This window comes from Orycteropus afer, unplaced genomic scaffold (genome assembly GCF_000298275.1).
Source record: "Orycteropus afer afer isolate SDZICR_OR568_19922 unplaced genomic scaffold, OryAfe1.0 scaffold00059, whole genome shotgun sequence".
Classification (NCBI taxonomy): domain Eukaryota; kingdom Metazoa; phylum Chordata; class Mammalia; order Tubulidentata; family Orycteropodidae; genus Orycteropus; species Orycteropus afer.
In genome coordinates, this window is record NW_006921646.1 from 901738 (window position 1) to 918020 (window position 16283).

At 51.8% G+C, this 16283-nt stretch overlaps 3 protein-coding genes across 3 annotated transcripts in view; 2 read left to right on the plus strand and 1 right to left on the minus strand.

The window, feature by feature from the left end:
- Positions 1-279: 279 nt before the first annotated feature.
- On the plus strand, positions 280-4386 carry PHF1 (PHD finger protein 1). Its single transcript, XM_007939333.2, has 14 exons — positions 280-438; positions 530-611; positions 726-821; positions 1265-1368; positions 1473-1621; positions 1794-1889; positions 2073-2141; positions 2282-2405; positions 2511-2578; positions 2950-3051; positions 3180-3369; positions 3450-3544; positions 3824-3904; positions 4092-4386. The coding sequence occupies exons 1-14, from the start codon at positions 280-282 to the stop codon at positions 4384-4386; spliced, it is 1710 nt and encodes a 569-aa protein (XP_007937524.1).
- A 522-nt stretch (positions 4387-4908) lies between these two features.
- Positions 4909-6196, minus strand: CUTA (cutA divalent cation tolerance homolog). Its single transcript, XM_007939336.1, has 6 exons — positions 6155-6196; positions 5684-5892; positions 5448-5507; positions 5295-5340; positions 5134-5183; positions 4909-5035 (listed from the first exon to the last, which is right to left on the minus strand). Exons 1-6 carry the CDS (start codon positions 6194-6196, stop codon positions 4909-4911), a joined length of 534 nt encoding a protein of 177 aa, XP_007937527.1.
- Positions 6197-8430: 2234 nt separating this feature from the next.
- The window catches only part of SYNGAP1 (synaptic Ras GTPase activating protein 1), a 30092-nt gene continuing 22239 nt past the window's right edge, over positions 8431-16283 (plus strand). Inside the window, exons 1-3 of the mRNA XM_007939338.2 lie at positions 8431-8497; positions 11960-12081; positions 14230-14335. Coding sequence (XP_007937529.1) covers positions 8431-8497; positions 11960-12081; positions 14230-14335 — 295 coding nt within the window. The remainder of the gene's footprint in view (positions 8498-11959; positions 12082-14229; positions 14336-16283) is intronic.

Here is a 16283-nt window from a genome sequence, read left to right on the forward strand (position 1 = left end):
ATCACAAGGCCAGGATATAATATCACAGGGGAGCACTGAAAGCTGGGAACCTGGAGAATGAGCTTGTGGAGCAAGGAAGGATGTCTGGGAGGGCAGAGCTAGGCACCAGAGTTGGGAGAGCTGGAGTCAAGAAGCTAGTGCAGGGTGACCCAGGTGTCTTAGGGATTTAGAGACTTAAGGGCACAGGTGCTTGAACTCAAGGCAGAGAAAATGGGGAGGGATTCTCAGCATTCATAGCCTTCTCCCATCCTGTTTCTGGCTAGGCCCCCCCAGGATGCAATGGCGCAGCCCCCCCGGCTGAGCCGCTCCGGTGCCCCCTCTCTCTGGGATCCAGCTTCCCCTGCTCCCACCTCAGGCCCCAGGCCTCGACTTTGGGAAGGTCAAGATGTGCTGGCCAGATGGACTGATGGGCTGCTGTATTTGGGGACCATCAAGAAGGTAAGATTTTTGATCCCTGACCTGTCATCTACTTCCCATTCCCTTTATTTAATTCTGCTTCCCATTTCATCCTCTGGCTTTACCACTGCAGGTAGACAGTGCTCGGGAAGTGTGTCTGGTGCAGTTTGAGGATGATTCCCAGTTTCTGGTTCTATGGAAAGACATTAGCCCTGGTGAGACCCTAGAGGCCTGAGAGTGTACATCCCATGGAGAACGGAAACCTGGTTGGGGGGAGGGAGGCAGAGGAAGGCTTAAGGCCCTGACCCGGACACTGTATTCCTTTACAGCTGCCCTCCCTGGAGAGGAACTCCTCTGCTGTGTCTGCCGCTCTGAGACCGTGGTCCCTGGAAACAGGCTGGTCAGCTGTGAGAAGTGTCGCCATGGTAGGAATGCTGGTCCAGCTTGCCCGAGGCCTTCCAGGCTGCCTTTGAATCCTCCCTCCTGCATACATCCTTATGCCACCTGTCCAGTCTGAATCCCCAGGGCCCCTGAGTCCCCAGGTCACTACTCTAACCAGTTTCCTCAACCCTATAATCTTGCTCCCTTCCAACCCAGGGAGAGGCAGCCATGGAATGGAAGATGATGTGGGCTTTGCAGGTAGAAGGTAGTTCAAATACACCCTCTTCTACACCCATCCATATGACCTTGGGCAAGTCCTTTAACCTCCAGCAATCTTAGTTCCCTCACCTGTAAAATAACTACTCTTCCCCTCCAGCAGGACCATGGTCAAAGATTGAGATGGATAAGACTATTCAAATCCAAGTGCCTAACACACATAGGTATATAGTACAATAAGTGGTCTATTATCAACATTATCATTATTCAGCTTATCACCAGGACTGCCATGTTCCAAGAGCCCCAGCTCCTGGAGAGGGAGAGGGCCCATCTCCCTGGGTCTGCCGCCAGTGTGTCTTTGCCATCGCCACCAAGGTAAAGGTACTTCCCTGTTACCTCTACTGAACTGGCCCTTTCCGTGAAAACTCTCCCAAGCCGCTCCTCTCCCTTTTGAACTCCTGCCTATTCTGTCTCCATAGAGAGGGGGTGCCCTGAAGAAGGGGCCCTATGCCCGAGCCATGCTGGGCATGAAGCTTTCTCTGCCCTATGGACTAAAGGGACTAGACTGGGATGCCGGACATCTGAGCAACCGGCAGCAGAGCTACTGTTATTGTGGAGGCCCTGGGGAGTGAGTATTGAGGGGTAGAGGGCTAATGAATTAATAACATGGGGTGTCCCAGGGAAGGCAGGAGAAAGAATGGGGGAGGGAAGTGCTGAGGGGAATGGGGATAGAGGTGACAAGCAGAGTTTGGGGAAGTTACGGGAGTGTCTAAAGGACACTCGTGTTGTGTTCCCCTCAGGTGGAACCTGAAAATGCTGCAGTGCCGGAGCTGCCTGCAGTGGTTTCATGAGGCCTGTACCCAGTGTCTGAGCAAGCCCCTTCTCTATGGTGACAGGTGAGATCAGGAAAGACTCCAGGAGCTGAAGGAGCCTGTCTTGCTCTGTGCTCCACTCACAGCTTCCACATGCTTTTCTTCCCTCAATGCTTCCTAACCTGTCTGTCTCATCCTTCCTTTTAAGTCCTCTCTAAAGTATAGTTTTCTAGCATAAGATGTGTTTTCTCTCTTGCCCATGTCCAGATTCTATGAATTCGAATGCTGTGTGTGTCGGGGGGGCCCTGAGAAGGTCCGAAGGCTACAGCTTCGCTGGTGAGCTGGGTTGAGCAAGACCTCAGTATAACACCTCTCAGCACCCCTAGTATTTTCACCCTTCATGCCCTAACCTCCCACCCCAGGGCCCCTCTGGCTTTTGTAATGCTTCTGTGACGTTGACAATCCTGTTACTCCAGGGTGGATGTGGCCCACCTTGTCCTCTATCACCTCAGTGTTTGCTGTAAGAAGAAATACTTTGACTTTGATCGGGAGATCCTCCCCTTCACTTCTGAGAATTGGGACAGTTTGCTCCTGGGGGAGGTAAGGGGTAGTGAAGCTTTGGTGCTTAGGGTGGGATAGGGAGATGTGACGGAAAAGAGAAGGGAGGGCACATTGCCCCATCTCATTTTCCTTCCCCTCCCCCAGCTGTCAGACACCCCCAAGGGAGAACGTTCTTCCAAGCTCCTCTCTGCTCTCAACAGCCACAAAGACCGGTGAGTTGGAAGGAGAAGGCAGCAAGAGGGAGGGATAGGAGAGAGTGAGCTATGGAAGCCTGGGAGGGAGAGGGATTGTAACTCATCTGGAAGATTCTCTCTGAAAGATTGACTATCAGCATTGTGTTGTTCTATGCCGTCGAGTCGGACCCAACTCATAGTGACCCTTCCTTGGGTTTCCAAGGCAGCATCACTATGGAAGTAGATTGCCCAACTGTCCTTCCAAGGAGTGGCTGGTGGGTTTGAACCGCCAGCCTTCTGGTTAGCAGTCAAGTGCCTTAGGCACTATGCTACCAGAGCTCCCACTATTGGCATTAGAAGGTCCTTTTTCACATAGCATTGACCCTGTATCATTTTTCTTCTTGCCCCAGTTTCATTTCGGGGAGAGAGATTAAGAAGAGGAAATGCTTGTTTGGTCTTCATGCTCGGACCCCTCCCCCTGTGGAGTCCACTGGAGATGGAGCCCCCACCAGGTCACTGGTCCAGGGGGAATGGGGAAAATCCTCAGGGCATTAGTCTGGGGATATAAGTTTATAGAAAAGGGGGGGATGTCTTTGGGGTACCAGGGAGGGGGCTGGGGGGATAAGGAGGCCTCTTACAGCTTCCCTTCAGGGCAGGGCCCTGGGGGAGGGGTCTCACGTCCCCTGGGGAAGCGCCGGAGGCCGGAGCCAGAGCCCCTGAGGCGAAGGCAGAAGGGAAAAGTGGAGGAGCTGGGGCCACCTTCGGCAGTGCGCAGTCACCCCGAGCCCCGGGAGCAGAGGGAGCGGGCTCGTCTGCAGAGGGCGCTGCAGGTACAGAGGCACATGGGGTGAGCGGTGGGATGTAGGAAAGGATCAAGGATTCTCTCTCAGTCCTTTGCCCTTTTTTCTAGGCCTCAGTATCTCCATCACCCCCCAGCCCTAACCAGAGTTACCAGGGCAGCAGCGGCTACAACTTCCGGCCCACAGATGCCCGCTGCCTGCCTAGGTGAGTCTGCCCCTCAACCAGATGTGCTTTCTTGGAAATTCTCCTCCAGTTGTTTACATCCTCTGAACTTCCTCACCGAGATCATATTTTCCAAAATTCCCTTCCTCTTACCCTTGGCTAGGACCTGCTTTTTGTCCTAGAAAGATTTCTAAAGCCAGTGTCTGGTAGTCATTACCCTGGAGATAGCAGTACCCTGGGCACCAGTGTTTAAGCTGCCTTTCCAAGAAAGAGGGCCTGTTCCCCTGCTTTAGGACCTGACATTCACCCTCCCAACCCTAGCAGCCCCATCCGGATGTTCGCTTCCTTCCATCCCTCTGCCAGCACCGCAGGGACCTCTGGGGATGGAGAACCCCCAGACAGGTGAGAATCTGCCTTCCTTTACCTGTGATACTCTTTGATCTCTGTGCTCTCAAGTTCCTCTAACCGTGCTCTACCAACAGAGGCTGCATGACCATTTCTTTATGTCTCTCTGATCCACACTTGGTCTCCATTTCTGGTCAGTCCTTTCCTGCATCTATCTGGGTTCAAAATTGCCTTCTCTCCCCAGGTCATCCCTGGAACTTCACATTGGTTTCCCCACAGACACCCCTAAAAGTGCCCCCCACTCGATGACTGCCTCATCCTCCTCAGTCCCAGCTCCTTCCCCAGGTCTTCCTAGACGCTCAGCACCCCCTTCTCCCCTCTGCCGTAGTTTGTCTCCTGGGACTGGGGGAGGAGCCCGAGGTGGGGCTGGCACAGGCTACCTATCCAGAGGGGACCCTGTCAGGGTCCTTGCTAGGAGAGTACGGCCTGATGGCTCTGTGCAGTACCTGGTTGAGTGGGGAGGAGGGGGCATCTTCTGAACAACCTGCCTCTGCCTACCTCCCCATTCACACACACCGGCACTTTCATACCCTGACCTCACCTGCAGCTGGGATGTACCTGGGAGGTAGGGAGGTAGGTCTCCCTCCTGCCTAGGCTGGAATCTGGATGGAGGTGTGGGGAAGAGGCTCTTTCTTCTCTACTCACTTCATGATTCCTGGACCCCCCCCATCCTTCTTCCCATTTCTTTTGATGTTATTTTGTTACAGCTTTTTAAATATTTTTAAAAATTATTTAACCCCTGGGGGCAGAAACTGAGGAGGGGGAATGATAAGGGATCCCAGACTCTGTATGATTGAAATAAAGAGAAATAAACAAATTTAGCAGCCCTGAGTCATTTTGAACATGGAGAACACAGGGACTAGACTCATTTCTAATTTCGCCCCCCCCAACAAATTTGCATACATGATATGGAACAAGACAAAAGGCAGAGAACCAAAGGTAGGATTTATTGGGGATCTAGTCCTCACTTGGCAGTCAGAGCACTGATACATATGAGGGGATCATGGTAGGACTGTGCTGGAGTCAGAAACGATCTCGGTGACCTGGCGCACCCACTGCAGATATGGAGAGTTCCCCTGTTCCACAGGCAGTGCAATCACCTCTGCAACTTCATAAGGGTGTACAGAACTGCAAAAAAGGTTTTGAGGAGTAAGGATCACTCAAAGATTTACCCAGGAGACCCCACCTCCTCTATACAAGCACTAAAGGGCTCAGCAAGTTCTCACCGAACAAAATCTGTCAAAGCTGGAACCAAGGAACTTTGAGTTTTAATCATCTAAGGGGCAAGGAGAAATACAGTTGAGTCAAAAGAGTGCGGTACATTTCAGGATCTCAGATAAGGGACAGATCAAAGGGATGCCAGGGAATTGGGGAGGTTTTTCCTCACCATCAGAACCTCACTGTCCTCCTCAATCTTTCCTTTCCACTCATAGCTGAAAAGGTTGAGAAAGAGTGTGTTGTGAGGAACAAAGATCCATCCCAGGTAAAAGGCTCCCTCTGTCCCCAGAGTTAGGCCAACCCCCCAACTCCCGTTACTCACATGGATGTAATCTGAGGGATGAGATTGACACAAGCTGCTAGGCGCTTCTCCACCACAGCCCTAAAGGTGAAGAGACAGGCCCATTCAGAGCTCCCCCTGACCTGGGTTTTTGAACTGGCAGCTCAGAGACAAGCTTCCAGAGTTGGAGAGGGTAGGAAGCAACGGAGGGCACTCCTCCCCCATCTCTAACTGTTCCCTTCATGATCATCCATCCCCACTCCCATCGACATCCCCACCTGGCGATCTCCTTGGCGACCTTCTCATTGGGGCAAGTAACAAAGGCTGCTGAGACCGAGCCGGGGACGTAGCTGGAGCTCGAAGCCGACGAGGGCTGGGATGGGGTACTTCCAGAGGCCATGGAAAGCAAGGCTCGGGGTAGCAACAAAAGGCGGGAGGCCACAGGCAGCAGCGCCGGCATCCAAAGAAGCGACAGGAGCAGAGCAGCCTGAGAGCGGGGGAGTGAATTCAGTCTCTCTCTTCAAATACCCCAGGAAACTGCACCGAGGGAATCCCTGAATAGACACCCTGACATTGCATTCCCTCTCCTGCAGCTCGAGAGAATTTGTCCCTGTAACTTGGAGACAGACTTGGAAAACTAGGGTAAAGACTCAGTTTTCACTCCCTCCTTAGCTGTCAAGTTCTGGGATTTTGGGTGAGGGTAGTGGTCAAGACTTGGAGGACCGGAAGGGATGGGACCGGTCACTCACCACTCCGCCGAGCAGGATCGCGGGAGCCCGCCCCCCCCTCATGCAGCCTCTGCTGGTAGAACAGGGTTAAATATCAACGGTCACACGTTACACAGAGAAAAGACCCCAAACCCAGGAAGAGTACACTTTTCTTACCTGGGCTGCAACCACGTGATAAGAAAACAGCTCACACCACGTGACAGTAGAAGGCGGACCACCCGCAGCCAGCCAATCGCAGCAGTCACATGGTCCGGTTTGCCCCGCCTCCTGATAAGGGAGGAGGGAAGAGAAATTTGACCAATCATCAGTCGGATCTGCAAACGTTCACGAAATGTCACGCCCACTTCCGCATAAACCGGAAACGGCCTGTTGCTGGCTGAGGAGAGCCTCTGCGGCGTTCCACTGTCACGTGAGGGGGCTGGTCCTCTCAGGCGACGGTACCTCATTGAGTGACACGAAGAAGCCAATGGCAGCGCAGGCCAGCAGGCCATGTGAAGAGAGAACAGATGCTGGGAAAGGGGGGGCCTAGAGACCCCGCAGACCCAGTGCGTCTGGTTGTGGCATGGGGAATCATCCCTAGAATGAGCTTAGTTAACAGCCCCTACAGTTTCTGAGGCTTTAAGGAGTGAGAGGGGTCTGAGAAGATTGAACCTCAGGGGATAAAGAGAGGCCCCCCCCCCTCCCCGAACTTTTGGTTTAGGACTGACATGTTCCTGGGTTTGGGAAAGAACAACTATGATCCGAGGAGAGGCCAGCTGGCCCTGGGTAGGGGGGAGTGATGAGGCAGGCACGGAGCATGGCAAGACATGACTGGATCAGGAATGAGACATTGTAAAAGGATAGATCAAGCCTGTAAATGGGCTAGAGAATGAAGAATGAAGCTAAGGGCTCCTCAGCTCTCTTAAGTTAAACCCCAAAGCTGGTGGTGGATCAGAGGAGAGAAAAGAAGAGGGCACAAGGAAGTAGTGATGGTCCTTTGGTCCCGTATTCCCTGCCTATTCCACTCTCCAGGACAGGTCCACCTCTCAGCCTTGGGTCTCCTTCCCTTAGTCCATCCCCCTAGGAGCCAGGACCTGCCCTACATTCCTTCCCTGGGGCCTATGCACATCCTGTGACCCAAAAATGGAGAGAGGGGCCAATGAAAAGCAAGAGAGGTGGGAGGAGGCAGCAGAGAAAAAGGCTCTGGCCACTCCTCATACCCAGCAATCCCCTTCCTACCAGGGTCTAGGATCACTGGTTTGGTGGATAGGTGTAACTGGGAGTTGCCCAAGACTATGTCAGGGTTCACTTATACTTGTCTCTAGGGCTGGGGTCTCCTTAAGATCTGTTTTTCATTTTGAAGTCTGTCTCTGAGATGGATCTCTGTGGGGTCTTTCTCAGAACTGCGTTTCCTTTTTTTATTGGGAGGGGGGAGTATTTTTCTGGATCTGTATGGCTCTTTAAGGTCTTTAAAACTCTTTATGAGTTTGGGGTCTCCTAAGTTTGCCATCCTGGGCAAACTCTATCCCCAATTCCCTGGCATCCCTCTCTCCCTCCCTGAGTCTGTAATTTCTTTGGGTCGGCAGTTTCTTGTCTCTGTGATATAAATCTGGGGTCTTTGAGGCTGAGTTCTCTAAAACCTAGTTTGGGGTCTGGGTTCTTTCTGAATCTGGGGTGTCAAGTTTTTCTTTTAGTCCTGATCTCAAGTCTTGGTCCCTGAAATCCCCTTCTCAGGGTCTGAAGTTAGATTTCTGTGGATATGGAGAACCTTTTTGAGATTAGACTCTCAGGTTTTGGTCTTTGACTCCTCTCCCTGGGGGGGGGGGGTCTTTTCTAAAATCAGGGGTCTCTTTTCTTCTAGATTAGGGTCTGTGCCTCAGATTTACCCTCTTCCCTCCCCCTGAAGTGGGGGCTGAGGTCTTAGATCCCACCTCTCTGAATGCAAAGGACCTTTCTCTGTGGGTCTGGGGTCTCTCAGACTCAGGGTTTGGGGTCTGCATCTTCAGAGATGCTCTCCCTCTCTGGAATGATTTCTAGTCGGGGGGTCTCTCTCTCTAGGGCTCCCTGAGTAGGGGTGGGGGCTGCAGAGTCTCTCCCTCCTCCTCCTCCTCCTGCTCTCTCCTCTCTCGCTCGCTCCCCCGCCCCCCTCTCTCCCTCTCTCCCTCTCTCTCTCTCTTTCGGCTGCTGCTGCTGCCGTTGGCTTCTATTCTCCTCCTCCTCCTCCTCTCTCCTCCTCTCTGCTCCTCTCTGCCTCTCTCTCCCCCTCTTTCTCTCTTCTCTTTCTCCCCCGTCCCCCCCGCCCCCTCCCCCCAGGCCTGATGAGCAGGTCTCGCGCCTCCATCCATCGGGGGAGCATCCCCGCGATGTCCTATGCCCCCTTCCGAGGTACGTTGGTGGGGGGAGGGGGAGGGCCAGGTGGGGGGGCAAGAGGGGGAGGGGGAGGGGCAGGGGGCGGGGGTAGAGCTGGGGCTTGGGAGGGGAGAGGCTGAAATCAATCGAGGGAGAGGGGAGGACTGGGAAGACAGGGGTGGAAGCAATAAGGAAAGAGGGATTGGAGGCCAGGGGGATATGGGTAGACAGGGGACGGAGGGGCCAGGAAACAAGCCTTGAAGGGGGGCTCAGGGGAAAATGATGAAGGGGGAATAGAGCCAGAAAGCGGTGAAAAGGTAGAAGGATAGGGTTAGGGGGTGACCTGCAGAGATAATTTGGGGGTGGGTGCTGAGAAATGAGGAAAATATCAAGAAAATAAGAGGAGCAGAGTCTTAGGAGAGGGGCTAGGAGGGGAAAATGAAAACATTGGGGTGAAAGGAGAGGCCAAAAAGACAGCGGGGGGGGGGAGTACAGTGGGGGCTCAGAGAATGGTAGGGAGTAGAAAAAGAGAGGAGGATGGAAGGAGAGAAGAAGGGGCCAGATGGAGAGAGAGGGAGGCTAGGGAGGGTAGATGGAGGGTCCAGATGGAGGGAAGAGAGAGAGGGAATGGGTTGGGGGAGGGGGACACTAGGGCAGGGGGAGGGCCAAATTATGTGTTTGTTGTGGGGGAGGGGGGTCAGATACTAGTAAGATTGAGTGATGGAAGTAGGGGCAGGTTAGGACCCTGCCCCAAACTCTGACCTTCATTAAGGCCCTTGACCAACGAAACGTAACCCCTGGGGTCTTATCCATCCCTTCACTTCACCACTTTTATTCCCCCTCCCCCATCCTTCTTTCCATACCCCCTCCCTCCTCTGGTGTCCATCACCTATATCTTTCCCCCCATATGGTGTCCGTTCATTATATGAGTCCCCCTTCTGTCCTTCCCCTATATCAGTCCCTCTCTGGTGTCCATTCTCTCACTCCTTTTCTATCTGGTAGCTCCCTTGTATCTCTACCACCTCTCCACTCCTTCCTTCTTGACCCCCATGCCCTAACTCCCCTATTGGGTCCACCTTAGTTTCTCTTCCCCATGCCCAGTTGGGCCCTTTTGGTGTATCTCTTTGTCCTTAGGGATTTCCCATCACCCATCATCTCTGTCTCCTTTTCTCTTTATTATTTATTTATTTATTCCTCTTATTTCCCCCCCAGCCCATTCTCTATTCCCTACACACTCATCTTGTCACCACAGGTGTGTGCCTACCCAGTTTCTCTTAATGCCCCAGCTCTTATCACCCGTTCCTCTGGTCTCCTTGGAGATCTGGGGTGCACAGACACTGAGGTTTTGATGGTTGAAACAGTCTACACGAGATCCCCATCTGAGCCCTGCTGAGATTTCTCATCCTAGTGGATCTTTCCCTTCCTCAGCCATGTTCCTTGCCCTTTGCATCTGTCTCTCAGAATCATTCAGCCACAAGTCCAGACAGTCTGAGTGTGAATGTATGTTTGTTTCTGGACTTGCTTCTAAGCTAAGTTCCTAGTGTCCTTTCCTGCTCCCAGGAGGAAAGTGCATCCTGAAGTCTAACTTGCCTGAAGTCTAACTTGCTCCCTTTGGCTGCAGCCTGAACCAGCCCCTCCCATAATGGTTATGTATATCAACAGATTTCTCCTCTGGGTGTACAAAAGTCTGAGTGCTGTGGGCATATAATCTGCAGTGTGTGTGGTCTCAGAGCCTAAGTATGGGTTATCTCTTTTTTGAGAATACTGGTTAGAGTCTCTAAGATGGCACTGAGATAGTTTCAAAGTATTGAGGTTTCCAGATAATGGGCATCTGTATCCTGGGGCTTTATCTCTGACTGATCTGTAGGTTGGGTAAATTAAAGGCCGTGTTTTATACAGAAAGGGACCTGAATTTTAAATTATCTACCGTTCAGGGTTATTCAGTTGGAATAAAGCCCAAAGACCAATTCTCCTGCAATATCCATTGTTAATTTTCCTATTCGAGAAAGAATTTGATTTTTCTTCCTCTAAACCCTCTCACATTCAGATACCTTAAATCTGATTTCTATTCCTCTTCTGTAGCCTATTTTCTATCATTTTGATGTCATTGATCTGATTTCTCTTACTTCCATAGGGCTTGTCTCCTGAATCCTTGTGATGATGTGCAGCATTGACGTTTAAAGTAGAGGCAGTTTGCAGGGAAGAGGTTCAAGGCAAGAATAGCAAAGTTTGGGAAAGGAAAAACTGGGGGCATCTCTGAACAAGGGCAACTTTGGTTTCCTGTTCTTTTTTTCTAGAATTTTTGCCCCAGCTCTCATTCCTGGGGGCATCCTCTGTGTCAGTAGGCCTGGATAGTACACTCTTTCCTCTGTTCCTTTCTCCTCCAGTTCTTCACTGTGTCCTTCAGAGGATGCTAACCTGTGAAACTGGTTTCCATACTGCCCGGGAAGACTGGGTGTGTGTGGGGGGGGTCAATGTTAAATCTTTGACCTCTTCTCAAGGGGGATGAGGTAGACAAGGAAGAGATTAATTAGTCTCTATCCAAACAAGGACATATTTCCCACCTCTTTCATCCTATCCATTCCCAGCTAGACACTGACTCCAAACCAAACCAAACTTAACTGCCATTGAGTTAATTCCGATACATAGCAATCCTCATAGGGTCAAGGCTGTAAATCTTTATGGAAGCAGACTGCCTCATCTTTCTTCCACAGAGTGGCTGGTAGGTTTGAACCACTGACCTTTTGATTAGCAGCCAAGTGCCTTAACCACTACACCACTAGAGTGCCTTTAGATGCTAACTAGAGCCATTTTTTCCCTATCACCTGAGGAACCAGAACTTCCCCAAGGGATGAGGAGGGCTGGGCAAGGAGAGGAGGGAAGGAAGGCTCACTTAGTTTCTGATTTTGTAATCAGGTAAGCTCCCTCACTTCCTCTCTTCCAGATGTTCATCTCTCAGAATCTCACTACCAAAATGTTCCAAGCCCTCCCCCCACACACACACATCCTTTTTCCCCCTCAGTTTTCCTCTTACCTCTTGCAGATGGGTGTTGCCACTTTCCAGGTCCTTGTCTTCTCCAGTTACTTGGATGCCCTCCCTCTTCCCAGACACCTGCCACCAACCTCTGTTTTTCTTCTGATAATTTTGCTGCACCTCCAACTTTTTATTTTCCTGAAGTAGATGGAGAGCTCTTTCATCTTTTTCTGTCCCTCAGCATGTACTCTCTCTGATATGATGCAATTTTACTCCGAGCCACCCCTATTTCTCCCCCAAAACTCTACAGGGCCCCTGTGATGTGCTTTACCTTCCTTCTTTCCCCCAGATGTACAGGCTTATCTTCTGTTCCTTTAAAGTTGTTAGGTACCTCGCCACTATCTGATCTCCTCAAGATGGGTGGGGTCCCCTTCTCCCACTTTGTGGACTCTCTTCTTGCTATTTTAGGCTTGTCTCTTAAATGCATAGAGCCTTCCTTACCGTTTCTGTATCTCTGTCCCCAGATGTACGGGGACCCCCTATGCACCGAACCCAGTATGTTCATTCCCCATATGATCGTCCTGGTTGGAACCCTCGGTTCTGCATCATCTCGGGGAACCAGCTGCTCATGCTGGATGAGGATGAGGTGAGCAGGGTGAGAAGGTTGGGAAAAGACCTCTGGGTAGTGGGGGAGAACGGGGAGAGAAAGATGGAGAGAATCCTAATTAGTGTATGGGAGAGACAGAAAGCAAACAAAGAAGAAAAACATTTGCAAACAGTGGGAGGATGGTGACCATTGGGATTTGGGTTGGGGTGTGATAAAAGGGGTATTAATTCTCTCACTTTGACCAGGGGGTCTTTGAGGACTATGTTCACTGTTGAAGAGGAGATGTGGTATTGAAGATACAGCGTGTATCTGCTGTTTCACTCTGCCTGTGTTATGGGATAAGTTAGAATGGGGAAGGAAAATTAAAGACTTGGAGGAGGTGTGAAGACTGGGAAGACCTCATCTCCAAAGAGATCCTTGGGAACTCTCTCCCCTTTGCCACTGATGAGGCAGAATGCAGTGATAGGAAATCGAAGGGCTCAGAAAAAGCAGATGAGGAGTCTTTGTATAATTAGGAGAGGATTGGAGGGTACTGGGAGAGATGATGGAAGTCAGCAGATCTTGGTATGGATGGGAGTGAAGACTGGATGGGTGCCTGAGATCAGGAGTTCAGATACTGAGAGGGCTTCACAAGGGAATGGCTAGACATCAGGATAGAATATAATGAGATACCTGGGGCTTAGAGGAACTGGGAGGGTATGAAGTTGCCTAAAGAGTCAGAATGAAGTAGGGAACAGGGACTAGCTAGAATGAAGGACATAAAATGAACAGAGGGTCCTTGTAGGATGTGGTGGCCATGCAGTATGGTTTGAGAGCCATGGAAGAGTAGGTTCTGATGTGGGAGCTGGGTCAGAAGTGGAGAACTCATGAGGAAATAGGCAGTGTAGATATGAAGGGTGGATACCTCAGGTGTGTGATTCAAAGACTAAGGATGATTTGGGGACCAGATATATAGACAGTTGGGTGCCCTGAGAGACCAGAGAGATGTGTACTTAAAGCTGTTGGGAAGGGTGTGGTAAGGCAAGGATAGAGTGTAGAGAAATGGCTGCATGGAGGGCTTCAGGCCTCAGTTGTGGTGATTTTGAAGGGAGAGGTGGTAGTGGTGTTGGGGTCTCAGTTTTGGGCATATGAACGATTTACCAGTGGTTATTAGCCTTGACCAGGGGTTTGGAAAGTGTAGGATAAATTAGAGAAACTGGAACCGATAGGAATGGTTACATATACTGACCAAAATGTCAAAGGAGGACCAATGAATGGGGTAATGAAGGAATGGCGGAGATCGGAATGGGTCAAGGTGGCCAATAAAATGGGTACATAGGCCAGAAAGCTGAGGGCCAACAGGAGTAGCCAGAGTCTGGAGTAAGAAGGTGTGAGTGGGGTGAGGGTGTGGGATGGAATTGGGAAGGTGAGCACTTTCAAAAGGTCACCAGGAATTGGAATTGGATTGGCTGTGGTAGTAGGGCTGGGGGCCAGGGAGGGGCGTGTTTCTTTGGCTCCTGGTGGGAGTGGAGGAAGTTGGAGTGTTGGAGAGGTGTGAAGGTTGGGAAGAAAGTGGTGAGGGGGAGCTGGGGACAAGGGAAAGGTAATGGGTAAAGGGAAAAAGAGAAGTGAGAGAGGCTGAGTGGGGGTGAAGGAAGGAAATGAAGGGGAGGGGGAGGTGACCAGGCCTTCTTGGGGGAGGGGAGGTTGGGTCCCAGGCTGGCCGAAAGCCGGGTGTGGGAGGGAGACAAGCTGTGGATCCTGATTATAAATGCAGCTTCTGCTACCCCTGTGACAGGCACGGAGGGAGAGTAGGGGATGAAAGAGGTGGGAGGTTGGGAGAGAAGTTAGGAGAATAGAGGAACTGAAGGTCAAGGGAAAACTGTATTTTGGGAGTAGCTAACTCCTGAGAGGTTGTGGGAAGTTTAGTAGGGTTTAGAATTCTATGGAGGGTGTTTCAAGAGAAATGGAGGAAGAAGAGGGTGGCATGGGAAAGAATGAGAGAGACTGGGGGAGAGAAGGGTAAGAGAAACCCACTCACCTAGACACACACACACACACACACACACACACACACGTTTGGAGGTGCAGGTGGCACAAGGTGGGCAGGCCGGGTGAAAAGAGATACCAATCTTTCCTGGTGGAGGGGAGAGGCAGAGGAGGAAAGGTTTCGGCCCGGGAAGTCTGACACATACCCCCATCCCCTAGATACACCCCCTTCTGATCCGGGACCGGAGGAGCGAGTCCAGTCGCAACAAACTGCTGAGACGCACAGTCTCCGTGCCGGTGGAGGGACGGCCCCACGGCGAGCATGGTACGGCGGCCGAGCAGGCTCTCGTACCCCGGACAGTCCTAGAGAAAGGGCTGAAGGTGGACCGGGCTGGCGGGGGAAGGGGGAGGGACTGGCAGGGAAAAGGAGGGGGGAGGGGACTGAGGGAGTTGTCTGGGGGTGGGAGGGGGCGGAGTCCAAGTCTAGCATCCTGAGAGTGGGAACCTAGGAGTTGAGAAGACGCCTCTTTCTGAAATCAGGAGCTGGGCAGGGTCTGTGGGTGAGAGGCCCCAGAGGCCTCGCTCCCCTTTCCACTCCAGCCGCGAAGTTTGACTGTTTTCGTGGTGCTTATAAAAATAGTTTCCTTAGATCTTTAGCTTCCTGTCCGAGTGTTCCTGCCCCCGGTCCTCCCAGCCCTTGGTCTGGGATCTTGGAGAGACTGACCCAATTCATGCCTTGCTCCTGGACCGCTGCCTCATCTCTATGGTCCTGATTCTTCTCCCAAACCTTCAGTGTTATGGTTCCCCCCCTTATCTTGCCCCCCTTTTTTCCTCTTTCTTATCTTAACTGTTTCTATTTTCTGCAATTCTGTCACCCCCTTTCCTCCCTGGTTTCTCTAATTTTTTTTTTTTTTTTACCCTCTAGGGCCCCCCTCACCCCTCTGCTCCCAGCAGAACTCCATCAGACCCCCATCTCATCTCCTTTCTGTCTGTAGAGCTATCTGCTCAGTCTGTCTCTCCAACTCTCTCCCTCTCTCCATCTGTCTCTACCCTTCTTTCCCTCTTTCTGCCCCCCCTCCACCCCCCTCTTTAGTCATTTAAAAAAAGATTTTTGTCTTCCTGAGAAGTTCGCTTAAAAGGTTTCCATGGGAACGGTGAGGGGAGATGAAGGCAGAGAACAGAGATCTGCAGCCAAGGTGCAGAAAGACGCCCTCACCCCCAGAAACCCCCTCATCACTGCCCTCTTCCAGTGCATTTTCCCTTCCAGGACCAGAGATCCAGACCTCCATACCCCCATCCCCTGGGTGACCCTTTTCTTCCAACAGCTCCTTCCCCTCAAGGATCCAGTATTTCTCCTGTAGAGAAAACCATGGCCTGTCCACATCCCTTGGCTCCCTCCATCCCTCTTCTCATAGACCCAGGGCTCTGCCTTGGGGGCCAGCTTGGGGACCCTAGGAGGGTGGGTGGCTAGAGAGATATAATTGTCATGGAAACCTCTGACCATGGGGGTGTGTGGGTAGTGCATCTCTGTGAACAAGCCAGGTGGTGGTGGTGGTGATGGTAGTGGTGGAGTGTGTACAGAGCATGTGTGTGATGTCTGTCACATCTGTCTGTGTGTATATCATATCCATGTCTGTAAAGATGTGTGTGTTTGTGTGCACGCATGCCAGGATGCTCACATGTTCACAGAGCATGTTTATCATGTGTCCCTGTGGTTGGCGCCTCTGCCCCCATACATCTTGCTCCTTATTGAGTCGTCAGGGTCTGGGTTTCTGGCCTGGTCTCCTGTGTGTCTCAGGTTGGGATACCTGTGTGTATTTAGAGTTGGGGATAGTATGTGAAGGTTGCTGTGTTGGAGTTCAATAGGGATTGGGAGATAGTCCAGGGTATTTGTATTTTGGGGAGGATTTAGTGAAAGAGTTCATATAGAGGTGGTGGATCTTTGGGGCCTTCAGGAGGTCGCAGACTTTGTAAAAGGCATGGGGGGGATGTTCAGGGAACATCGGGGTCACTAGGGCCGGTCTGAAAGGGTGTGTACTGAGGCATTGGACGCTCAGAGCCCTGGAGAGGTCGCCAGACCTTTGAGGGGCGTTGGAATGCAGGGCTCCTCCTCTGCTGGGTGGAGCCGGCAGCCCCTTGGTGTTCTCGCCTCTGTTTTGGGGGGTGGTCCTGCTCAGGGGGGGATAGTGGGAGGCCCGGTTTGTTTTGGGGGTCCCCTCGCCCCCCTCCCCCGTCTCTCTCTCGCTGTCTCCGGGCGACGGGGCTCGTGACAG